This window comes from Hirundo rustica, chromosome 14, assembly GCF_015227805.2.
Source record: "Hirundo rustica isolate bHirRus1 chromosome 14, bHirRus1.pri.v3, whole genome shotgun sequence".
Lineage (NCBI taxonomy): Eukaryota > Metazoa > Chordata > Aves > Passeriformes > Hirundinidae > Hirundo > Hirundo rustica.
The window spans coordinates 15,014,754-15,038,130 of NC_053463.1; the positions used below are offsets into that span (position 1 = coordinate 15,014,754).

General features: G+C 62.2%; 5 protein-coding genes across 6 annotated transcripts; 2 read left to right on the forward strand and 3 right to left on the reverse strand.

The window, feature by feature from the left end:
• Positions 1 to 14: 14 nt before the first annotated feature.
• On the forward strand, positions 15 to 1,579 carry NDUFA2 (NADH:ubiquinone oxidoreductase subunit A2). Its single transcript, XM_040078596.1, has 3 exons — positions 15 to 144; positions 241 to 347; positions 1,384 to 1,579. Exons 1-3 carry the CDS (start codon positions 41 to 43, stop codon positions 1,473 to 1,475), a joined length of 303 nt encoding a protein of 100 aa, XP_039934530.1. The 5' UTR covers positions 15 to 40; the 3' UTR covers positions 1,476 to 1,579.
• On the reverse strand, positions 1,502 to 8,662 carry TMCO6 (transmembrane and coiled-coil domains 6). Of its 2 annotated transcripts, none has more exons than XM_040078595.1 (12): positions 8,570 to 8,662; positions 7,576 to 7,700; positions 7,246 to 7,355; positions 6,940 to 7,123; positions 5,921 to 6,025; positions 5,342 to 5,427; positions 4,762 to 4,878; positions 4,004 to 4,115; positions 3,750 to 3,915; positions 3,574 to 3,668; positions 2,624 to 2,791; positions 1,502 to 2,014 (listed from the first exon to the last, which is right to left on the reverse strand). In XM_040078595.1, exons 1-12 carry the CDS (start codon positions 8,646 to 8,648, stop codon positions 1,856 to 1,858), a joined length of 1,506 nt encoding a protein of 501 aa, XP_039934529.1. In that variant the 5' UTR covers positions 8,649 to 8,662; the 3' UTR covers positions 1,502 to 1,855. The 2 variants fall into 2 exon arrangements, with proteins under 2 accessions (XP_039934529.1, XP_039934528.1); XM_040078594.1 differs by having other exon boundaries at positions 2,597 to 2,791.
• Positions 8,663 to 10,342: 1,680 nt separating this feature from the next.
• LOC120759367 (uncharacterized) lies at positions 10,343 to 20,055 on the forward strand. Its single transcript, XM_040078549.1, has 18 exons — positions 10,343 to 10,510; positions 11,324 to 12,657; positions 15,275 to 15,326; positions 15,614 to 15,684; positions 16,027 to 16,074; positions 16,208 to 16,333; positions 16,462 to 16,539; positions 17,143 to 17,225; positions 17,411 to 17,554; positions 17,657 to 17,770; positions 18,000 to 18,100; positions 18,313 to 18,530; positions 18,745 to 18,828; positions 18,919 to 19,078; positions 19,162 to 19,283; positions 19,378 to 19,527; positions 19,655 to 19,807; positions 19,882 to 20,055. The coding sequence occupies exons 1-18, from the start codon at positions 10,480 to 10,482 to the stop codon at positions 20,053 to 20,055; spliced, it is 3,243 nt and encodes a 1,080-aa protein (XP_039934483.1). The 5' UTR covers positions 10,343 to 10,479.
• A 326-nt stretch (positions 20,056 to 20,381) lies between these two features.
• On the reverse strand, positions 20,382 to 22,177 carry LOC120759395 (probable UDP-sugar transporter protein SLC35A4). The gene has a single exon (XM_040078575.2). The coding sequence runs from the start codon at positions 22,175 to 22,177 to the stop codon at positions 21,230 to 21,232; it is 948 nt and encodes a 315-aa protein (XP_039934509.1). The 3' UTR covers positions 20,382 to 21,229.
• Positions 22,178 to 22,250: 73 nt separating this feature from the next.
• On the reverse strand, positions 22,251 to 23,377 carry SLC35A4 (solute carrier family 35 member A4). Its single transcript, XM_040078576.1, has 3 exons — positions 23,319 to 23,377; positions 23,119 to 23,217; positions 22,251 to 22,948 (listed from the first exon to the last, which is right to left on the reverse strand). The coding sequence occupies exons 1-3, from the start codon at positions 23,331 to 23,333 to the stop codon at positions 22,751 to 22,753; spliced, it is 312 nt and encodes a 103-aa protein (XP_039934510.1). The 5' UTR covers positions 23,334 to 23,377; the 3' UTR covers positions 22,251 to 22,750.

Sequence of the window (23,377 nt, forward strand, 5' to 3'; positions counted from 1 at the left end):
GCCGCGGTCCCGCCCCCGCTCTGTTGTCCGGGCTGGGAAGATGGCGGCGGCCGCTGTGAAGAGCATCGGGGGCGGGCTGGGCAATGCGCTGAGGGAGCTCCGCATCCACCTGTGCCAGCGCTCCGCTGGCAGCCGCGGTGTCAGGTCAGCGCGGGGACGGGCCGGGCCGGGGGGGCTCCTCCAGGGGAGCGAGACACCCCCGGGCTGACCCACAGGAACCCGCTGTCCTTCCCTCCGCAGGGAATTTATCGAGAAGCACTATGTGACTCTGAAGAAAGCGAATCCCAACTTCCCCATCCTGATCCGCGAGTGCTCCGGTATCGAGCCCAAGCTCTGGGCTCGGTACGGTAAGTAAGGGGAAGCACCACGGAATTATGGAATGGTTTGTGTTGGAAGGACTTCTGGGACCATCAGCATTTATGGGAAGGATCAGAGGGAGGGGAAGGACGCGCCGGGGCAGACGGGGATGGGGAGAGTCATAGGCTGGTCGCGTTAGAAGCTATATTAAAGCTCCTCCGCTGCCGCCTCCTGCCGTGGGCAGGGACCCTTCCCCGGGACCCGACTGCTCCCAGCCCCGTCCAGCCTGGTCCTGGGCACTGCCAGGGCGGAGCGGCCACAGCTCCCCTGGAAAACCCGTGCCAGGACCTCAGCACCGGCCCAGGGAGGAATTGCAGCGCTGGCTGCTCAGGGGGGACAGGGAACTGCCCTCGGGGCAGGGCGTGGGGTCAGGGAAGTGATCCGGGGGAAGCAGAACCAGCCCGGTGCTCAGCAGGGGCTTTCCATGGCTCACCCTCATCCCTTTCACTACATTAAATGTTTTTCCTTTATTTTCACTGCATTCTCAGCGGAACTAAAGGAGCAGAAAAAGCCCTCTGGAACAGATGTGTTTTCCTCAAGGGTTACCTGGGCTGGAAGAAATTAATTTAGAAACTTTTGAAAAGATGCAGTGACTCTTGAAGCATCAGTTTCGCAGTGTGAGCGCACAGACCAGGGCAGTCTGGTGTGTCTGGGTGGGAGTGGCAGGGAAACGGAGCCCTGGATCAGCCCAGGCTGGGGCAGTGTAGGATCAGAGGTTTCAGGCTGCTTTCCTGAGGGGAGCACCTTGCTGGGATGAGCCTGAAGGACACAGGGCTGCTCCTGGATGTGTCTCTGGCCAGCCAGAGCTAACAAAAGGACACTGGGAAAGGTGTTGAGCTGCTTTGAGTTCTTTCCAGGGGAAAGGAGAATAAGGAGGTGGAAGTGTCCCTCAGGCACATGGAGGGACACTGGGATGTGGCGGGTGTGGGGGGGTGGTGATGGGAGCCTGGGCTGTGACATCAGTGCCCCTGCACCAGGAGAGGCCCCACACACCTGCTCCCTCTGACCCTGTCTGTTTTCCCACAGAGTTTGGGAAGGAGAAGAGCATCCCACTGAACAACCTAAGTGTGGATGAAGTGGGCAAGGCCCTGGAGAGCGTTGTGAAAAGCCACGCGTGACGACAGACGGGAAACAACACACGTGCTGGAGACTTGACTGATTATCTTTAATGTCAGAGATGTATCTTTAATTTATCAATTCATAAACAATGTGCTTACCTTGAGCTTGGTGGTGGCTGAGAGCCCAAGGAATGGCTGATGCAGCCGTTCACCCCTCCCTGGCACAGGAGAGTGTGCCTGGGCTGCAGCTCAGCTCTGCCCCTGCTCCAGGCTCTGGGGGGCACCGGGCCGGTGGCTGCCAGGTGGTGACAAGGACCAGCCCCCTGTGCAGCCAGCACTGGGCACAGCAGAGCCCTGAGCAGCCCTTGGGGAGCCGGGCACAGGGTGAACAGTTTATTCCTCCCCTGGCAGTTCAGGGGAGGGAAGGGAGGGGGCGAGGCCTAGGAGAAGGCAGCCAGTGTGGCCTGGCAGGCACTGGGGGCTCCTGGGGGCTGCCTGACCGTGTCCAGCAGTGCCTGTGCCCGCTCCTGCAGCTCTGGAGTGCTCCGGTGCTGCTCCAGGGCCTGGTGCCCACCTCGCCTGGTGAAATCAGCAGCAGCCTGTGTGAGAGGAGAGGGGGAGAGCTGGCTGGGTGCTACAGCTGATCACCTCTGCCCAAGTGCCCAAGCCCCCACATCACAGAGAATGGAGCTGAAGGAATTCCCCTCCCAGACACTGCATTCCCATCCAGCTCAATCCCACTGTGCTGGTGGTTTGTTGGGAGGGACCTTAAAGCCCATCTCATTCCACCCTCTGCCATGGGCAGGGACACCTTCCACCAGATCAGCTCCAAACCCCGTCCAGCCTGGCCTTGAACACCCAGGGATCCAGGGGCAACCACAGCTCCTCTGTGCCAGGGCCTGCCCACCCTGACAGGGAACAATTCATTCCTGTGATCTGCAGCAAGTGAAGCAACCTCAGCAGGACCAAAGAAAACTGGGGGTAGAAACAATGTGCCCAAAGAGCAGTGCTTGCCAGTCAGAAAGGAACTCTGCAGACACAAGAAGGGCTTCCACCCTCTGCATCACAGTGTCCCTGTGGGACGGGGCCTGGCTGCTCAGGGGTGGAGGGCAGTGCAGCACTCACGGAGGGCACAATAACAACAACCCCCACAATCATCGCTCCCCATCCCCTTTACAAACCTGCGCCCTGAGCTCTCCCGCTCTCACCTCCGGGCAGTGCAGGAAGAGGAGGTGCAGCAGCTCCAGGCACTGCCCCACGGCCTCGGGGTGGGGCAGGGTGAGGAGGGGCAGGAGCTGGGGCAGGAGGGGCTGCTGGAGCAGCCGCCGGCACTGCAGCGCTCCCTTCTCTGCGATGTTGCACAGCACGGTCAGGACCTGGGGAGGGACAGGGAGCGAGCAGTGAATGCTCCGTGGGCAGATTCCTGACAGGCTTGGGAGGGCTCCCAACCACTCCCCAGGCCATGGAATTGTGGAATGGTTTGGGTTGGAAGGGACCTTAAAGCTCATGCAGTCCAACTCCTGCCACGGCCAGGGGTACTTTCCACTATCCCAAAGCATTCCAAACCCTGTCCCTTCCCTGGACAATCTGTGCCAGAGCTCCACCACTCTAACAGAGAAGAACCTTCCCAGTATCCCATCTGACCTTGCCCTCTGTCAATGTGAAACCATTCCCTGTTGTCTCCTCACTCGTGCCCTTGCCCAAAGTCCCTCTCCACCCAGGTGCTTGCCCACAGCCAAGTGCCACTGAGCCACTGGATTTGGAATGCCTCCTCCACACCTACCCCAAGGCACTGTTCATCCCCGTGCCAGGCAGACCCAGCCTTGCCACGCACCCCTGGCAGCGTCCCCAGCCTCCTAAAGCTTTGGGGCCTTTCAAAGGGAAGTGGCAGGAGCCTTCCCAGGCCTGCTCCAGGGGCTGGCCCCAAGTTAACATCTCCCTTGGGACCACTCTAGTGCTGGACAAGGCTCTGCCAAGGGTAGATACAGCTGGAGTGGCTTCAGGGGAGGTGGCTGGTGACTGCCACCGCACGAGACCTTCTGCCCAGCTGTCACTGCTGCCCCATCCACCCTCCAGCTGCAGCACTGCCTGCGTGGGATTCACGTTCCTGAAACTCCAGCGCTTCCCCACCACTCCCAGTGCACGGGACAAGGTTTACCAGCACTGTGGCCATCTGGGAACACGTCAGCAGCTGCAGCAGGGCCGGGAGCAGGTCCAGGGACAGCAGAGCAGAGCAGAAGAAGGGATCATCCGCTGGGGTGGGCAGAAAGGAACACGTGAACAAAAGCAGGGCGGGTCCCAGCAGCGTCCGGCTGTGCCCCATGGGACACTCACCCGTGAGGTTGTTGAGCAGCCACAGGCACTCCTGGACGAGGAAGGGGTGCTGCTGCAGGAAGCACTGCAGGATGAGGAAGAGGGCGATGAGCAGGCGCCCGTCCTGGCCCTGGCAGCCTGTCTGTGCCAGCAGGTTACTGAGACTCCGCAGCACGGGGCACACGAGCTGTGACACAGGGACACACCAATCCCTTTGGCTGAGCAGTGTCCCCACAGCCATCCTGAGAACAGCCAGCACCCTGCCCACCTCTCACCAGCTCCAGGCCCTCGGGAGCGCCCTGGGAGATTTGGGAAGCCAGGTCGAGCAGCAGCGAGGTGAGGGCAGGCACGGCCCCCAGCTCCAGCAGCACCGCGTTGTCTGTGTGCCTGCAAAGGGAGGGACAGTGCGGCGGCCCTGGAGCTTGGAGAGGGGAAACTGCCACATCCCCTCACCAAACAACAGCACCTGGAAATTCAGAGTGCTCTCCTGGACCACCACAGGGCTTATTTCCTGTTGGAACAGTGGCTTCTTTCACACTGGAATAGCAGATTGTTTTTCTGAGCTTACGAGCAAAAGCCCATGATAAACAGATTCACTGGAATTATCTGTGTGGGTCTGGAAATGAGTCCTGACCCTTGAGTATCTAACAATCATTGGCAGGCAGGGATTGCTGGCACTGCCCAGATGCGTGGCCCTGAGCCAACCCCACAAGTGTGAGGATTCAGGGAGCTTGCCTTGGCGAGTGTGGGGGACAGCACCAGGCATGGGGAAGCAATTTGGGGCATTTCAGAGGACTAGAAACAGCCTCCTCAGGTTTATCACCCGTTACCACCCCGTAAAAGAGCTCAGTGATCCTGCAAACAGCACATGTGCTCAGATAGGAGAGCTAGGATGCCCAGGATGGCTGGGGAATTGCTTTCCTAATGGAAAAGGGGAGGCAATCCAGACCCCCTCACAGGACCATCCATGAGCCTTCATGCCGCTGTTTGGCTGTCCCCAGGGAGCTCAAAAAGAGGAGGAAAATGCATTTACCTACAAATGATGTAGTGGAGACACCACGCAAACTCCACGGCCGCTCCCATGCCAGCCTTGAGGCCGGAGCAAACCAGTGGCAGCATGTGCTGGGGGAGAGGCGAGTCCAGGAGCAGGCTGGGGTCAGAGAGCAGAGTTAATGCAGGGCTGGAGCATAGGCAGGACACCAACAGGGAGACACAAACCCTGGCCACTGAGCAGGGGGCTGCTACTCCCCACACTGGGGGCCACAGGGTCCAAACACACCTGGAAGGGACTCTGAGCCAAGGGCTGCGACCCTGGGCTCTCCCTGTCCAGGGCAGGGCCTGGGGACACTCAGGACACTTTGTCTGGGGTCACATTTTTGGCACTGGGGACTATCAATTCCCTGTGAGCCTCCCCTGCTCCATGCTGGCCTTTACTGAAATACCAGAGCTGCCTGCTCAGATGAGACCGAGGGAAAGGAGCCAAGCCCCGCTCCCTGATCTACATCAAAACTTCCACAGTGCTGGAAGGATTCTGCCCTGAACTGTTAATGTCACTGGGATGGGGAGGCACACAGATACCACATCCTGGGCAGGGTTCAGAGGCTCACACTCACGGGATGATCTCTGTGGGCGCTTCCTTGGCTTGCAGGAGCTGTGAGAGGACATAACCCACGCCTTCCAGCACCGCCTCGTGCGGGGACTGCAACCGAGAGAGCAGAGCTGAGCCCTCCACACACAGCCAGGGCCGCAGGGCGCCGGCCAAACCCAGCTGTGCCTGGAGAACAGGGGGCACAGAGGGGACCAGCAGGGACACAGGAGCCTGTGGCCACACCTGAGCTGAGCTGTCCCCCTCCCCACATTCACTGGGCTTAGCCCAAAGGCAGTAAAAGTCCTGGTCTGAGCATTTGGACCTGCAAACCACAGCTCTGCTGGACCCAGGCCAGAGGGGACAGGGCTCCCTGTGCTACACTGTACTAAGCAGCCACTGGATGGGGGAGATTGAGCTGGAGAAGAGCACAAGGTGGTGAGCTGAGCCCATGAGCACAGGAGAGCCCACAAGTGACCCACATGCTCAAGGGAACAGCTCCCTGCAGAGCTCCCCCACACTGGGAGGAGGGCTGGAGACCCAGGGCTGTCAGCCAGAAAAGTCTCTCTAGGGCACAGCAGAAACATGGCTGAGCTGTTTCACCCACCTGGATGCAGGATGCCAGCACTGGAATAATGCCCTGAGGCAGCAGCTGCTTCCTCACAGCCTCGCTTTCTACTACGAGGTTCCCCAGGGTGTACAAACACAGCTCCTGCAACAACACAGCAGAGCAGAGGTGACCCCGTGGGCAGCCAGCAAAGGTCCCAGACACTGCCCTGAGCAGGGCAGGAGCTGGCCTTGGAGAGGGAAACACAGATGGATCTGCTGGACCCTCCAGCCACCCCACTCCCAGCTCAAGCAGCATCAGTTCATTCTTCTATCTGGCTGAAGCTGGGATCTGATCATTCCCACTTTGCAGTTTTTTCAGGCTTCTAATTTTCAGGATGACGTTTCCCTGAGACCCCTCTGGTTCTCCTGGAGCCTGCCTGTGTGCTGCATCCAAATGGGATCAGCACCTGGGGTCACTGCCCACCCTGCTCCTTGGCTCTGAGCCTGTCTGCTTCCCAGTGGGGCAGCTGGAAAACACGTGGGCATCCCAGAGCTGCTCCAAATGTTTGCTCCTCTCCCAGATCAACCTGCACAGCATGGAGCCACGGGCACTCTACTATATAGTATTACCCTGTATTTTCCTTATTTATTTTCTTAAGTGATATCTTTGTACTTTTATATAGTTTCATTTCTATAGATAACAGCCAAAACACCTCCTTCCTATTGCTGCCGTACCTCCTTTCCATTGCAACCAAACGGTTCCAAAATAAACCTACCATACATATATATATATATATACATATATATGCACATAAAGATGGGTCATTCAGTGTGACCCACTCTAATCCAACCCAAGGGATCCGTGATTAACAAGAACTCAGTTACTCCATTACACCTGGGCTCTGGGAACAGCTCTGCTCCCAGGGCAAGGCTGTGATGCCAAAAGATTTTTGCCTCCAGAGGCTTCCAGAGGGCCCCTTCTCAGCAGCACTCCCACGTGAAGGTGGCCAGCAGAGGTCAATGCCAACCACACCAAAGCATTCCCAGGCGGCAGAGCCCGGCAGACGTGGATCTCACCGTGAGCTCCAGGCTGTGTCCCGACAGGTAGGTGAGCAGGTAGGAGGTGACGGGCAGACACACCTCGGCCACCGCGGGGACACTGGAGTGGGACAGCTCGTGCAGACAGCGAGCAGCCTCCAGCTGCAGCTCAGCCAGGCTGCTGGTGAAGAGCCCAGTGAGCGTCCGGATGCTGCCGTCCAGCCTGGGGGATCCAAAGGCTGCTGTCACCTCCCAGCCGGGGCCACAGGCCAGCTCACCCAGCCACAGGGACACGGGGACACAGGGACATGCCCTTGGTAACGGGCACAGCAGGCCTGGGCTGACCTGACAAACTTCTGCTGAGTCTCCTCGTTCTGCAGAGCCCAGCGGAGGCGGCCGAGCCATCGCTTCCTGTCCTCTGAACCTCTCTGCACGCCCCTGAGCAGCTCCAGAACCTGGCCAGGGAATTAAACGCTGGGTGAGCTTCCAGCACTGCCAGCATTACGATTTTGCCCCGTTAATCCTCGAGGCAAAGGAACCCAGGGCATAAAGATGGGCACAAGGAACCTTAACTTCATTTGGCAGTGAATCAGAACCATTCCGAAAGCCAGCCCCGCCCAGTCTGGGGAAGACCCCCGGGACCCCCACTGCCACGGAGAACATCAGATCCTTCACCTCATCCTCTGAGAGTGGGTCTGGCACGACGTCTGCTCCATCCTGGCCGCCCTCCTGGGCCGCGCTGTCCTCCCGCAGAAGGCGCTTGCTGACCAGCTGCTCCTGCCGCCTCGCCTTCCTGAGAGCTGCCACCGCATGGGACACGTCACCTCCCGCCCGGGACAGGACATCCCACCCCATCCCAGCCCACCCGAGAGCCTCATCCCTCCCTTAATCCTGGGAGGAACTGCCCACCCCTCCTTGTGCCAGCCTGGAAGGGATGCAGGAGCAGGGACTGCACTCGAGGCTCGGGCACAGTGCGCAGCCACTGCTGGGATGATGGACAGGAACACAGGACAGAGCCCCGAGGGGCACCTGGAGGGGCCTGAGGTGGATTTCACACAGGATCATCAAATCATTCAAGCTGGAAAAGAGCTGCAAGGTCATCAACTCCAGCCTTGGGCTGAACACCAGCACGGCCACTGAGCCATGCCCCGAGTGCCCCATCTCCGCGTGTCTGGAGCACATCCCCGGCAATGGTGACTCCACCACCGCCCAGGGCCGCCCGTTCCAACGCCCCACCACCCTTGTGATGAAGAAATGTTCCATGATATCCACCCTGAGCCTCCCCTGGCCCAGCCTGAGGCCGTTCCCTCTGCTCCTGTCCCTGTTCCGGGGAGCACAGCCCGACCCCCCCGGCTGTCCCCTCCTGTCAGGAGCTGTGCAGAGACACAAGGCTCCCCTGAACCTCCTTTTCTCCAGGCTAAGACCTAGGCGAGACCTCGCAAAACCCAAACAGCGGGGGGGTTGTTGGAGGAAAGCGGATTCACGGCAGAAACCCCGTGGGTCAAACCGCGAAGCCGCAAAACGCATCCCCGAGCGGGCAGCGGCGCGCATCACCCGGGCGGGGCGGCGATGGGCACGGCAAGGGCTGAGCCGGGGGGGTCCCTGCCACCCACGGGGGACCCCAAAACCCCCGGGGCTGTGCCCGCTGTGCCCGCCGTGCCCGCCGGACCTGCCTCTCGCTCCCGCCGCCGCAGCCGCAGCTCCTGGGCGCTGCGCCCGCCGCGCCGGGCCCGCCGCCGGCCCCACATGGCGGAGAGCGGCCGCACACGGAGCAGCAGCAGCAGGAAAAGGCCGGGCCCGGGGCGGGACCGGGGCGGGGAAAAGGCGATCCCAGCCCCGCTGGCGAGCGGAGCGCCCCGCCGCTGCGGGCACGGGCGGCCGGGAGCGCGCAGGGATGGGTGCGGGTTGTGCTGAGGCCGAAAAAAGCCCCCAGAGATTCGGCAGAAATATGAAATCAGGCGGCTCGGTGCCCCCGGACCTTCCGCCGCGGTGATGGGGACAGAGGGGCAGAGGAGTTCGTGCTTCCCCGGGGAGGTGTTTGGGGAACTTGCAGCCGGAGGGCAGAAATTCAAGGTTCCAGCCCCGGGCAGGGCTCGTCTAAAGGGGCCGGGTGGAGAACGCAGAGAGCAGGTGAGGCTTTTCCATCATGCACTCAGCGGCAGTTTCATGGAGTTCCAGACCCATTTGGATGGGAAGAGACCTTAAAGCTCATCCCATTCCCACTCCTCCACTATGGGCAGGGACACCTTCACTCTCCCAGCTTTCTCCAAGCCCCGTCCAACCTGGCCTTGGACGCTTCCAGGGATGGAGTAGCCACAACTCCTCTGTACTTCCCCACCCTCACAGGAAGGAATTTCTTCCCAACATCCTGCCCTCTGGCAGTGGGAAGCCATTCCCTGTGTCCTGTCACTCCAGGCTCTTGTCCAAAGTCCCTCTCCTGGACTCCCTTTAGGCACTGTCAGGGACTCTGAGGTCTTCCCTGAGCCTTCTCCAGGCTGAACAGCCCCATCTCCCAGCCTGTTCCTCTGTAATCTGGGGCTCAGCGGCTCCAGCCCTTGGAGCATTTCCATGGTCTCTTCTGGACTTGCTCCAGCAGCTCCACATCCTTCTTGTGCTGAGGAATTTCATGTAACCCGAGGATGTAGAAGAGGACTCATGGAACTGCTGAGCACCTCTGCACAAGAGTCCCAGAGAGCGAGGGACCCCAGCCCAGCTGTAGTGCCACATTAGCAACAGCGATCTGGGAGTTGCATTGTCCAGCCAGGCAGTTCCATTACCTTTCTGAAGCCCCTTCTGCATCCAGCATAGGCAGAGAAATCTCTGGGGAAGAAAACAAATTCCTGAGAGATCATGGAATGACAGAACCATTTAGCTTGGAAAAGATCTCCAAGATCATCCACTCCAGCCTTTGATCACCACCTTGTCAACCAGACCAGAGCACTCAGTGCCACATCCAGCTGCTTCTGGAACACTTCTGTCTCCTTCTGGTGAAAGGATGCCCTGTGCAGCTTCGGGCTGCCTGGACAGCGGCTGGGAATTGTGCCATCCCCATCCTACACAGAACACAGGCACCTGGGCAGGGTCTGGATGCCAGGCATGACAGTCCTGTGCCCTCCTGCTTTGCCTGCAGGGTGCTCAGCACCCGGGCAGCCTCGAGGCACGGCAATACCAGAGCATCTGGAAGGGCTGATCCCGAAAGGGCGCTGGGGGAATCTCGGCGGCGCTCTGTTCTGTCACCTTTCCTGGGAAAGTGAGCAGCGCTGACACTCCGGCCACAACCTTTCCCAGCCCGCGGCCGCAGGGAAGCAAAACAGAAGCGCCTTGGGTGTCTCCGAGCCGTCCAGGAAGTCACACTGCGGGAGCGAGGGCTGTGCCAAGGAGCCGGGCACGGGGTGTCTGCCCAGCCCCGGGCGTGGGGCCCCGACCCGGGCAGCGCCGGCAGCGGCAGCGGCAGCGGCAGCTGGAACACACCTGGAGCGCCGGGGCTCATCCTGCGGGAGGCTGCGCAGGGTCGGAGCCGAGCGCCCGGAGCCTTTGGCACCTCAGGCCGGGATTTGGCAGCGGCTGGAGGAAGCAGAAATGGCCAGGGAAAGGTTTCGGTGTGAGCTGGGTGAGTCACTGGGCAAAGCCGCAGCGAGGGGCGCTCGGGGCAGGTGCCGCAGCAGAGCTGCTCCTCGGGAGGGTGGTGCAGCCCCGCATGGGCAGGACAGGTAGGGAGAGCTCCGTCCTCGGTGGGCTTTGGGATGTGGCCAAGGAAAGCTGCGGCTGATCAGGGCTGGTGCCAGCGGCAGAACCGCTCAGAGCAGGAGGCGGGGCTGGGGACCCCCGAAGACCCCCTCTGAGCCGAGTCAGCACATATTTAGGAGCCTTTAATCTTTGCTCGCTCCTTTTGTGATCGGAGATCCGACTCTCTCAGCCGACCAGCCTCTGGTGCTGACAGGGATGTGTTCACACCCTCAGGGGTCGTTTTCTACCACCCCTTTTGGGTGGTAGAAGAAAATCAAATTGCTGAGGAAGGAGAAAACATGAAGCCCTCTGTTGCAATTTCCTGCCCCAGATTACAGAGGAACAAACAGAGCCGGGACTCTCTCCCTGGCCAGACTGATACATCCTTTGCTGTCTGTAACTCCACGTGTAGTGTCTCCAGGCATTTCCTGATCCTTTAGGAGCGGGAGCCTGCAGCGAGGCAGCCCGGGCAGGACAGTGCAGAGCCTCCCTGCCGAGGGAAGGGTGGCACAGGGCACAGCTCCGGGCTGTTTGGCTGCCGGCCCGAGTCCCGGCTCAGTGTCTGGGCGGGTGCAGGAGGATGAGGGCAGTGCCCTGTCCCCGAGGGGTTCCTCTGCAGGGCTGAGCCTGCCCAAGCCGTGCCTCCAGTGTGGGTCACAGCGCTCCCCTCAGCTGCCGTTCACCTTTTCTCCTCCAGTTTTCGGGCTGTTCGCCATGAGTGCGGCTGTGCTCCTGGGGCTGGGGCTGCTGGCGGCCGAAGGCAGAACAAACAGGTGTTACTTCAACCGCACCCAGGAGTTCTGCGTGTGCTACAACCTGTCCGAGGAGACCGTCGGCAGCATCATCCAGTGCCTCCCAGCAACCGTGGTGGAGTTTCAGGGCGGAGATGTGGAGAAATACATGGCCTTCCCCATCAGGGACCCGGACCCCTCCGTCATTGAAACTCTGGGCTCCCTTGTCATCCAGAAAGTAATTATTGAAAATGTCCTGGTGCCTGAGATACTCCTCGCCCGTGCGCTGAAGTTCTTCTCCTACACCCACGTGCAGGACCTGGCCTTTGGGAGTTGCATTTTCCAGGGCACGGGCGACTGGAGCGACATGGACGGCCAGAACCTGCCCATAGTGTCCCTGAGCTTCCACAACGTGACGTCTGCCCCGCTGACGGGCCACGAACAGGCCTTCTCCAGCCTGAGCAGGTGGCTGGAGACCCTGGAGGAGCTGGCTGTCACCGGCTCCCGCGTCAGCAGCCTGCCCTGTGCCATCGGGAAGGCGTTCAGGGCTCTGCGCTCCCTGAACCTGGCACAGAACAGCCTCAGCGATGGGAGCCTCACCCCCGCCTTCTGCCAGGGAGCTTTCCCCCAGCTCCGGGAGCTGAGTCTGCACCACAACAACCTGAGCTCCTACCACGCCGCGTGTGAGGGCGTGCAGCTGCTGCCGGAGCTCCGGCACCTCGATCTCAGCCACAACCAGCTCGTGGCAGACCCGTCCTCCTCCTCCTGCCGGTGGCCGGCGTCCCTCCGGCATTTCAACCTGTCCAGCACTGGTTTGGATGAAGTGCCGACACCGCTGCCTCCCAGCCTCGAGGTGTTGGACGTGAGCCACAACCATCTCCGCGCTGTAGACATCTCCCTCAGCTCCCTGAAGAAACTCTTCCTGAATCAAAACCTGCTGCAGGCCGTCCCCTCCCTCAGGAACTACCCCGCGCTGGACACCCTCCACCTGGACAACAACTCCATTTCGGAGCTGCCGAGGGATGAGCTGCAGCTCCTGGAGCGCCTGCAGGACGTGGCTGTGGCCGGCAATCCCTTCAGCTGCTCGTGCTCGGGGGCCGGGGGGCTGCAGGCGCTGGCGGCCTCGGGGCGCCTGGGGCAGGGCTGGCCCGGGGACTACAGGTGCCACTCCCCAGCTCAGTACCAGGGCTGGCCGGTGGCACGGGTGCCCGTGTCGGCGCTGCGCTGTCACCGGGCCGCCGTGCTGGCCCCGCTCTGCGTGGCCCTGGCCCTGCTCGGCGCGGCCGTGGCCGTCTGCGTGGTCAGGGCCGGGCATTGCCGCAGAGCCTGAGGGGCACCGGGGCCCTTGGGAGGCTCCCGGGTCCCGGTGCCGGTGCGGGGCTCTCGGTGGAGCAGGGCTCTCCGCAGGGTTGTCCCGCTCTGGCTGCGCCCAGCCGAGGTTTGCGGCAGCCCTCGCTCCCAGCCCTGTGCCGTGTCCCAGAGCCGCACCCTCCCACAGGGGATTTCCCTGCGGCCAGCTCCAGCTCCCCAGCCTGTCCCTGCCTTGTCACCTGCCCTGGACAAGAGGAGTTCAGCTCCGTCATGTTCCCACTGGCTGCACTCAGAGGCCCCAGGCCCCAGAGCCCCCCACGCCTCTCAGCTCCCGCCGTCCTTGGAGCCTCCATGTGCTGATCGTCCCTCTCCAGCTCAGGCCACGGCTGGGCCGGGATGTCAGCTTTGGCAGGATGCTGCTTGGCCGCCCTTCAGCCTAAGAGAAAAACCGAGAAACCACAAAAGAGGAAATTGAGTAAATTAAACACTCCTGCACGCAAATGCTAATGAGCTGGAGCAGCTCCTTGTACCTCGACCTGAGGCACTGGCGGATGAGTCCCGGTTCAACCTGAAACTTTTTAAGTGATAAGAGGAAAATGGGTTTATCCTGGGTTCTGGGTTATTCAGAGAAGTTCTCATAGTAAGGAGAAAATGGATTATGGGATGCTGAGGGAGAGCTTGAGAATGCAGGGCTGGGGAATATTCAGAGCAAAGGGCTGGGTGGGGGAAGGACAGGCATGGGAAAATGGGGATGGGGAGAATCATAGAATCACAAGGTGCTTTCAGTTGAAAGGGACCTTAAAGCTCATCTCATTCCACACCCTGCCATGGACAGAGACACCTTCCACTGTCCCAGAGTGCTCCAAGCCCCGTCCAACCTGGCCTTGGACACTTCCAGGGATGAGACAGCCACAGCTGCTCTGGGCACCCTGTGCCAGGGCCTCATCCCCCTCACAGGGAGGAATTTCTTCCCAGCATCCCATCTAACCCTTCCCTCTGGCAGTGGGAAGCCATTCCTTCATGGTCTCACTCCATATCCTTGCACAAAGAAGGGGCTGGTGCCAGGCAGGCAGCGCTCACCTGGCCCAGCCCTGCTCCTCTTCCCCAGGGCCTGGCCTGTCCCTGCATTAAGGCTGTGCCTGGGTGTTCCTGTGTCCCTCCCTCTCTCTGTTTGGGCACAGGTACACATGACCTGCAGGCAAACACAGCCCTGCTGGCTGGGGATCAGGGGAGACAGGGTGTGGGAAGGACCAAGGCTGGAGCTGGAGAGCGGCTGAACAGGGTCCAGGCGTGGATCCTGATGGTCTGGGGCACGTCCAGGGTGTGTCGTGTGCCCCTGCCCGGCGTGGAGGGGCTGTGGAGCTGTGCCACCAGCCCTGAGCAGCCTGAGGGGAGGGTGGGGCCGTGCCCCGGGCTGTGGGAGGGTGGTTGGTGGCTGAGGGCGCTGGGGAAGGCTCTGCTGGTGTTCACCAGGGTGTACAAGACAGTTCCCCTGCACCCTGGGGTGCTGGGCTGGCTGGACGTGGAACAGGGAGCAGCAGCTCCTTGCTGGCTGATGGATGAGGAAGGAGAAATCCCTGTCTCCTGAATCCTGGGCTGTGCTGTCCCTTGGGAGCTCCCACACGGGGCTGTCTGCCGGGTCAGGGCCAGCCCCTGCCATGTGAGGGGTTTGTGTGACCATTCCCACAGGGGCTCCCTGGGAAGGCTCACAGGACCCCCAGGTGCTGGGGAGGGGCTCCTGGAGTGCCAGTCTGGAGCAGGGCTTTCCCCCAGCATTATCCCACTCTGGCTGTGCCCAGCCATGTGCTGGGGAACCCCTCAAACCCTGTGCCCTGCTCTGTACCAGGGCTCCACCCTCCCAAGGAATATTCCTTCTGGCCACCTCCAGCCCCCCAAGCCCCACCATGCCCCTATTGTCCCTGCCCTGCTCCTGATGGAGCCCCCAGTGCTGCCTGTCCCATCTGTGCCCAGGTGGCATCAGCCTCACACCTGAGGCACAGCTAAGGGGGTTTTGGGTGGGCAGGGGCACTGCTCTCGTTCCACACAGGGAACAGGCAGTCAGAGGGACACGTGTGCATCTGCTCCTCCTGGTCCTGTCCAAAGCAGGGCTGGGACTGTCCTGGGCTCGCTCCTGGCCCCACCATCTGCATTTCCACAGAGAACAGGGATCCTCAGCACTGGCATTTCCTGCTGTGCCCTCTGGCTGCGGCTGATCTCCAGTGATTCTGCGGTTTGTGGTCACTTCATGGCTGCCCAAGGTCCCTCATTTCCCAGCCACGGCTGACAGGGATGTCGCTCCTGGAGCGGGGGTGAGTGCTGTGAGTGGCTCCAGGCACCCACCTGCCTCCAGGCTGGCTCTGGCTCTGCCCACATCCATCAATAATGCAGCAGAACTGGATCCCCCAGGTAACTGATCCCATCCCTGCCCTGCCAAACAGCAGCTCACAGCGCTGCTGCCACGCTGCCCATGGACGAGGTGAGTTCCGTGGTGGGGAATAGCCCAGGCTGGCTTGGAGGGGTCTGCCAGGGGCTGCCCAGAGCCCTGGGGTCCCATCCAGCTCCCGGTGGTGCTGAGTGCCTGGCTCCCCGCCCCTCTGTCCCGGCAGGCTGAGCAGGATGTCAGCGTGCGAGCCGCTCTGGGACTGCACCAGGCAGCAGGTCGAGCTCAGGACGTGCCAGAGCCTTCACCTGAACCCCAGGCCAGGGAACGAAGGGACAGGGTGGCAGCCACAGCTGTGGTGGCACCGGCAGCAGTGGCCAAGCTGGTCTGGGTGGGGCTGGCAGGGTCAGGGTGTCCTCCCCATCCTGGTGGCTCTGAGTCACGGCGGGAGGGCTCGGGAGTGATGTGGAGCCCTGGGATGTGGCTCCAGGCTGCAAGGGGGGCAGGACAGGGCTGGGACCGGTGGGGGTGACCCCCCACACCATCCCACACTCGGTGTTTTCAGGGCCAGGAGAAAGCTGGGTGGATGGCAGCAAGGACCCCCTGCAGCTCCTCTTTGCTGGGAAGGAGCCCCAGGTGAGAGCTGCAGGGCAGGGACATCCAGGCTATGACAGTCCCTGGGGAACCAGGAGGGAGCAGGGGCTCTGTCCCACCACCTGCCACCCCTGGGACCCTGAGGGGGGCTGAGGTCTTGGGCTGATCTTGCCCTACACCCCTATGGACCCCCCCCTTGTAGGGGATTTTTGGGATTCCCAGAGAGCAGGGGAAGGGAGGGGATCTCTCCTCACCACTGCCCGTGCCAGGCCCTCTGTGCCACCCCTGCCATGTCTATCCCAGTGCACCCAGTCCCTCCTTTGCCCTGCCCTGGTCATGCTGGGATAGGGGAAAGCCGAACATTATCCCCCTCCCTCACACCAGGAGAGCTCCCTGACTGTCGATGGTGTTTTCCACTTGGATGCAGGACAGGTACCGAGAGCCCCAAGTCCTTCTCTGTAGCCTGTCCCCAGCCACACGAGCCAGGGCCATCTGCACCATGCTGTGGCTGTGCCGTGGCTGTGCCATGCTGTCCCTGCCCTGCTGGATTTGTCTCTCCTATCAGGAGAAAGTCCTGGAGCTGGCAAGACCCCAGCTGGCGCTGGTTCCCCTTGGCTACAGCGTGTCCCTGCTGCTGTGGGACCCCCATGGCCCTGGGACACAGCTGCCCTTCCAGAGCGTTGTCTGGCAGGTGAGGGCACAGGGGACAGGTGGCAGGGAGAGGGGACAGCACAGCTGTGCAGTGCTGGGCTCCTGGGTCACCCAACAGACCCCGATCCCACTGGGGCAGGGAACCAACAACTCGCAGCTCATCCACAGGTGATCGACACCGTCTTCCAAGAACTGGAGGCCTTGGGGGATGACACACAGAGCCTGCAGACCGTCAGTCTGGTCCAGGTAGGGCAGGAGCAGGGCAAGATGAACAGGGATGAGGGTCCCATTCCCTCTCTGCCACTGCCCCAGACCCTGCTGTGCCAAAAGCACACATTTCCCTGTACTGGCATCCGGTCCCCTCATCCAGAGGGTCTGGAGACCTTTGGATGCCAGGTGTTCTCACTTCTTTCCTGCACTTCTCAGATGTGGGAAGCCTTAGCTGCCCACAGAGCACCTCCCAGGCTCCAGCAGCATGGTGGGATCAGGGGAGCTCTCTAACCCCTTCCTGCACCCATCACAGCTGGGCTCTCCGGGCCAGTCACTGCTCCCTGTGGCCTCAAGGTCCCTCCACTGTGGCTTTGATGGGCACAGGAGTGCTGCCAGCTCCTGCCACTGGGCTGGGTCCTGCCCTTTGGCTCTGGGATGCTGCCAGGGATCTGATAAACTCCACACAGGGCTCTGCCCTTCCCTGGTGCCAGGGCTGGAAAAGCTGGGAGTTACCCCAGAATCAGCCTTTCTCAACCCTCACCTGTGCATGGCCACAAGCAGTCTGGGCCCTCGGCGAGTGTGGGCTGCCAGCACCCTGCTTTTCCTGATCCCCTGCCTAATGCAGCCCCCTCATTCCAGGTCAGCACCCATGACAAGGCCTGGGACCTGCTCCGTCCCGACGGCCGAGCCCTGCAAGTGATGGACGTGGCACCCCTGGGCCTGTAGGTACCTGATGCCCCACGGCTGAGCAGATGCTCCTGGGGGCTGGTACCCCAACACCAGGAGTGGGGCTGGGCAGGGAGCACGGTGCCCAGCCACAGCACAGCCGGGGGTGTTCCTGTTCCTCTGTGAGGCCAGGGGGTGGGTGTGACCCTCCTCACTTGGTCTTGTCTCCCTCTGCTTCCAGGATGGTGGAGGAGGCCACAGAACTGGCCGTGCCCGATGCCCGGGCTGCCATCAGTGCCTATGCCAGGGGGCTGGGTGCCATCCCGGCGCTGTTCCAGGGGTGCGCTCAGCAGCCCCTTGCCGACGGGCACTCAGCTGTGCAGGGGTGAGGGATTTGGCCCAGATCCCACAGGTTGGGAAGGATTGGGCCATGGGGTGCTGGAGCTGGCTCCGCTGCAGCCCCACTCCCACACCGGCCTCTCCCCAGGGCCGGCAGCCTCTTCACTCTCACCGTGGAGCGAGAGCTGGAGGGTGGCAGGCGCCAGCGCTCAGCCCTCAGGATCCTGGTGTCCCCAGGAGCCACCAGGCCCTGCCCCAGGCCGTACGTACGGGGCTCAGCTCTGTTCCCACTCCAGCACACCCGTGTGCCTGCTGTGGGTCAGGGAATTCCATCCTGGAGGTGAAGCAGGAGGGACACCCCAGTGGGAGCCCGTGGCAAGGGGGTGTCACCACTCCCTGGAAAACCCGTGCCTGGGTTTCTGTGGGTCGGGGTTCAGCCTGGCTGACGCTGTGAGAGCCAGCCCTCTCCTGGGGTGTCTCCTCTTGTGCAGGGAGTGCAGGGAACCTGGAGCTGTCTGCCTGCCCTGGATCGTGGAGCGGCTGCTGGAGGGGAACAGCCTGACCTTCCTGCTGCTCTGTGTGTCGCTGCCAGGTAGCCCCTGGGACTGGGACACACTCTGGATGCCCTCTCCCTGAGGATTCCCCCCATCCTGTCCCACACCTGGCACTCTGTCCCTGGCTGCTGCCCGGGGACACCTGCAGTCCTTGGAAGCTGGACACCAGCTCCGCTCATCTCCATCGCACCTGGACCCCCTGTGCTGGTGGCCCCCCATGGCCCCTGCCCAGGGCTTGCTGTTCTCCCAGACACCTCCAGAGAGGAGATCCTGGGAGCTCTGGGACTGGCTGAGAGGGTGAAGGGAGTGGCCAAGACCATCTCTGCCACACTCTGGGACCCTGAGGAGGAGCTGGCAGTGCGCCGGAGGGAGATCCGAGGGCTGCGGATGGAGCTGCTGGCTGGATCTGGCCTCCCTGAGCAGAGGGCAGCTGTGACCCAGCTGCAGAGAGCCCTGAGGGAGCTGCAGGTGGGGAATGCCCCTGGATCCATGGAATTGGGATGGCACTCATTCCCTGGGCTGGGTAAGGCGCAGGCTCTTGACCCATCCTGGTGTCGAGATCCTTGTCCAGCACTGAGGGCAGGGGCTGAAGCTGCCCCAGGAGTGAGATGTGTCCCTGGAGCCATGCCGGGCCTGGAGGTCTGAAACAACCCAGCAAGGACCTCCAGATCCCCTTTTCCAGGTGCTGAAGAATCAAAGGTGGGAGAAAAAGCAGGCGGTGGCCGAGGTGCTTGGGACAAGTGAGATGCACCAGCCCAGTGCTGAGGTGGGCAGAGGTCAGGCCAGGCCCCCTCACCCAGGCGCAGTCTGGTGCAGGAAAAGCCCTGTGACCCTGTAACATCTCCTTCTCTGACAGGACCAGGTTTCTGCAGGGAATAGAGCACCAGGCCAGCGGCCTGGGACCCAGACACCCCCGGCCAGTGCCAGCCTGGAGCCAGCAGAGCCGGAGCGTGGGGCCAGGCATGCATCCCACACCTGGGTGAAGGATACGTGGGCACAGAGCATGGCTTTACAAGGTGGGAAAGGCCTCACTCTCCATCTGAACGTCCTTCCTCAGCCCCCCACATCACACTCATCCTCCTCCCCTGTCCCCACACAGCAGGACGGGGTGACAGCAGAAGCCAGGGAGGGGGCAGCCGAGCTCTGGCCAGCGCAGGGCAGGGGCGGCAGGAGGAGCCATCCCAGAGCAAAGTGTCACAGCCACAGCCTGCATGTGACAGCGTGAGTGCAGCCTGCAGGGTCTGTGCACAGAGCCAGCTCTGCACTGCCAGCACCGGCCCCTGGTGCCATCCCCGCCCGCTCTGCTCTCCTCCAGGCAGGGAAACGGTGCCAGCCGTGCCCATCCCTGGAGGTGCAGCGCGCCCTGGCCAGGGCACAGCGGCAGCGGCTGCGGGCTCAGCACTGCCGGCAGCTCCAGCAAGAGCTCAGGGCCAGCGCTGTGCCAGCCCAGGAGCACAGCGGGGAGGTGGGCACGGGCAGAGCCCAGCACTGCGAGCTCCAGCCTCTCCTCCCCTGGCACTGCTCTCCCTAGTGCAGCCCAAGGGAGCAGGGACACCCTGGAGCTGCCCTGACCTTGTCCCTGTCCCCCACAGTGGGACACAGAGCGCTGGCAGCGGGAGGTGACCGCGCTGGGCCTGAGCCTGGAAGCAGCGCTGCGGGAGCGGGAGGCGGCCGAGTGGGAGCTGGAGGCCCTGCTGCACAGTCACCACCAGGAGATGCAGGCCTGCAGACAGCACCTGCTGCAGGTGGGCACGCAGGGCTGGGGACACCTCTTCTGGCTGTGCCAGGGCTGTGCCAGACCGCCCCGGGCATCCCGCAGGTGCTCCGGGACCAGCAGCGCCTGGCAGACGAGCAGCGGGAGGCCCTGGAGCGCCGGCAGCGGGCGCTGCTGCAGGAGGTGCTCCGGGACGCTGTGGAACTCGCCGAGCACAACCAGCACCTGCGGGACGCCCGACGGGCAGGCACGGCCAACGCCACCACACAGAGCCCCTGAGCCACGCCCAGGCGTGGGGACAGCTGGCCTGGCAGGACTGCGTCCCTGCGGGCCCCTCCCTGCACCCAGCCATCCTGCACCCAGCCCCAGTCACACGAGTTATCCCACACACAGCCTCCCCTCCTGCCTGCTGCTCCCGAGGGAAAACCCTGCTCTGCTGGGAACCTGCCTGTGGGAGCACAGGCTCAGCTGCAGCCACATGGAATAAAGTGGGTGCCCCTCACCCATGAGTGTTTCAGGCTCAGACACACCCCTGGCCCCCAAACCTGTCCCAAGGGGCACAGCCACTGTCCCACAGGGCGGCAGACACTGGACAGACACACGGACACTGTTGAACCGCAGCTTTAATACCCCGCGTGGCCTCTGCCTGCCAGAAACTTGGTACCAATTTGGGGGGGCGGGTGAAAGTTCCCATATGCCCCAGTCCCTGTCTGCTCTGCAGAGACACTGTGCCCAGGAAGGGGAAAAGGGGCCTGAGGACTGCAGGGCTCCAGGCAGGGGCTAGGCTGGAAAGCCGTGGAGGTGAGAGAGGCCCAGGGAAGCAGCACCAGGAATGGCAGGGACCAAGCAGCATCCATGGGAGCTGAAACAGCACCAGTCCCATGCTGGGCTGGCAGGAGGTGCAGCAGGGCCAATTAGTGCCAGGGCACTCCCAGGCCACTGTGGTACGGGGAAGCAGCTTGAGGACTTGAGACAGAGTCCCAGAATCATTTAGGTGGGAAAAGACCTCCGAGATCATCGAGTCAAACCTGTAACCCAACATCACCCTGTCAACTCAACCATGGCATTAAGTGCCACATCCAGTCCTTTAACCCCGCCAGTGATGGTGACTGCTCCACCTTCCTGGGCAGCCCTTTCCAATGTTTAATCACCGCTTCTGTGAAGAAATTACTCCTAAGGTCCAACCTGAACCTCCCCTGGCACACCTTGAGGCTATGAGACATGCACAAGGGGTTCAGGACCCCCCTAAGGCTGGTCCCACGGGAGCCCCATGGCACAGAGCCTGGCTGGACTGGAGCAGGGCGCAGTTTCCCTGTGGAAGCAGGGACAGGGTGCTCTCCCCCTCGGCACTCCTCCTTGGGGGATCCTTGGAGCCGTGCAGGCACTCACCAGGAGTGATTCCAGCCCTGAGGAAGGGCTGGGGCTGCCCGGACATGTGGCAGGAAGGCAGTGACTACGTGACGCCGTAGTACAGGTGCACAGCCAGGCCAATGCACGCCACGGCCGCGAAGAAGAGGAGGGTGAGCTGCAGGTTGAAGAGGGCAACAGAGAGGAGAGCGTTGACCAGGATGGAGCAGGAGATGACGAAGAGCCTGGTGATGTTGCTGCTGTGCTTCATCACCACGGACATGATGAGGCCATTCAGAGCCTGGCTGAGCACGACCAGCAGCACCCAGGGGGAGAAGCCCTCCAGGAACCCGCCCTCCGTGCCGCTCCACACGGAGCCCATCAGGTTGAGCAAGACCCCAAAGAAGTACAGGAAGATGTTCTGGAGGCTGAGGGGCAGCGCCTGGCTTTTCAGGATGGCTTCGGTGTAGACAGCAGAGAGGCCGGAGATGAGGCAGTAGACGGAGAGCAGCAGCAGCCCCACGGGCGTGACGTGCAGGCGCATCCCGCCGGGCTGGCCGGGCCCCCGCAGCCCCCCGCAGCTGTAGGCGACCCCAGCGGCCAGCAGCAGCAGCAGGGCCAGCCAGCGGCGCGTCCCCAGGCGCCGCCGCAGCAGCAGGCTGTAGAGCAGCGCCGTGCTGACGATCTTCAGGTTACTGAGCACCTGGAACGTGCTGGGGTCCATGAAGAGCTGCATGTGCACCACCAGGTTGTTGTTGGCAGCGTAGAGCAGGGCCGAGAGCGCGAAGGGCGCGGCGTGACGCCAGGACACGGCCGCTGCCCGCGGCTCCCGCGGCCCCGCCAGCAGGAACAGCAGGGACAGCACCAGCTTGGCCAGCTCCACCAGGACCACCACAGACGTGGAGCTGAAGGGGATGGCCCCGTCCACCTTGCAGAGGGTCAGGAGGGGGGCGTGGGAGCCGTAGATGGCCACAGACAGCAGCAGCATCAGTGCCCACAGCCCCCTCTGGAGCAGCCTGTTGGCAGAGCCAGCAGCGTTCCCAAACATCCCCATTTCCAGGCGAGAGCCAGCACGAGCGAGCTGCTGTCAGCGTAGAGAGGCCAGACAGACTCTCACCCTGCAACACTGAAGAGACCAAATACCAAGAATTTAATGAGCCTGATTCAAGCAGGATGTTCCCTGCAACATTTGTGATGCAGCAGGAGAGCAGGGTGTTGTCTCTCGTTAGGAGAACTATGAGCCTTCCTGAGAAGCCACACAAAGCACATTGCCAGGGCACACCGTGGGCTGGGTGGCAGGGCACACGGGTCACAGGGCACACGGGTGACTGGGCGCAGCAGCCCCTCCGTCCACAGGGGCACAGGGAAAGGCGAAGGGAAAAGGCAGCTGGCAGCCCCTCAGTGCTCTCAAGCTGCTGTGGGTTAGTGCAGTGATCACTGCTGCCACGATGCCCAACCAACACCCATCACCAGCCCCCCGATGTGTCGCAGTGATGTGGTGCAAAGCCCTTTTCCAGGGAAAAGAAAGGTGCAGATGATGTGCCTCGCAGAGCCCTGGGGATGCTCTGTGCCTGCTACCTAAGGAGCACCATTTCTGCAGTCCCTGCTGCCTCCAGCCTCCTCTTCGCTAGTCCCGACCTTTTTTCAGTGAATTCACATAGTCCCGAATCGTCTTCTCAACGTTGGGCACGGCGTAGTTCTGGGCAGCGTAAATCCCCGTGCAGGTGCCGGCCACGAAGCCCAGGACAGCGGAGAAGCGGAGCTTGGCCACCAGGTATCCCGCCAGGAAGCCTTTGAGTAAGGGCGATGCCAGCAGCGATCCGTCCTGAGGGGAGAGCACAGTGAGGCACGGCCGGGAAGGATCGGGAAGGAGGCCACACAGGACGTGCCCCAGGAATGAGTTGTGGGTTATTTTTTCCCGGGGATTAGTTTATTCCCCCACCAGTCCCTCTCAAAGGGGGTGGCCGGCCGGCCCGCCCCGAGCCCGCACGTTACCTGCCCCACGCCGGCCTGCACCTCGTCCTCCACCCTGCGCTGAAGGCTCTCCAGCTGCCCCTTCAGGAAGGCAAGGTCCTTCAGCTTAGGCGGCGAGTCCTGCGGGAGACACGGAGGTGATTCCCGCCCCTCCACGGGAGGAACCGGCGCGACCTCCCCAGAGACCCGGCGGCTCCTCAGCCCCGGCCCTCCTCACTCACCTTATCGTCCGCCATCTTGGCGCCGCCGCCGCCCGCCGCTGATTGGCTGGCGAGGAGGC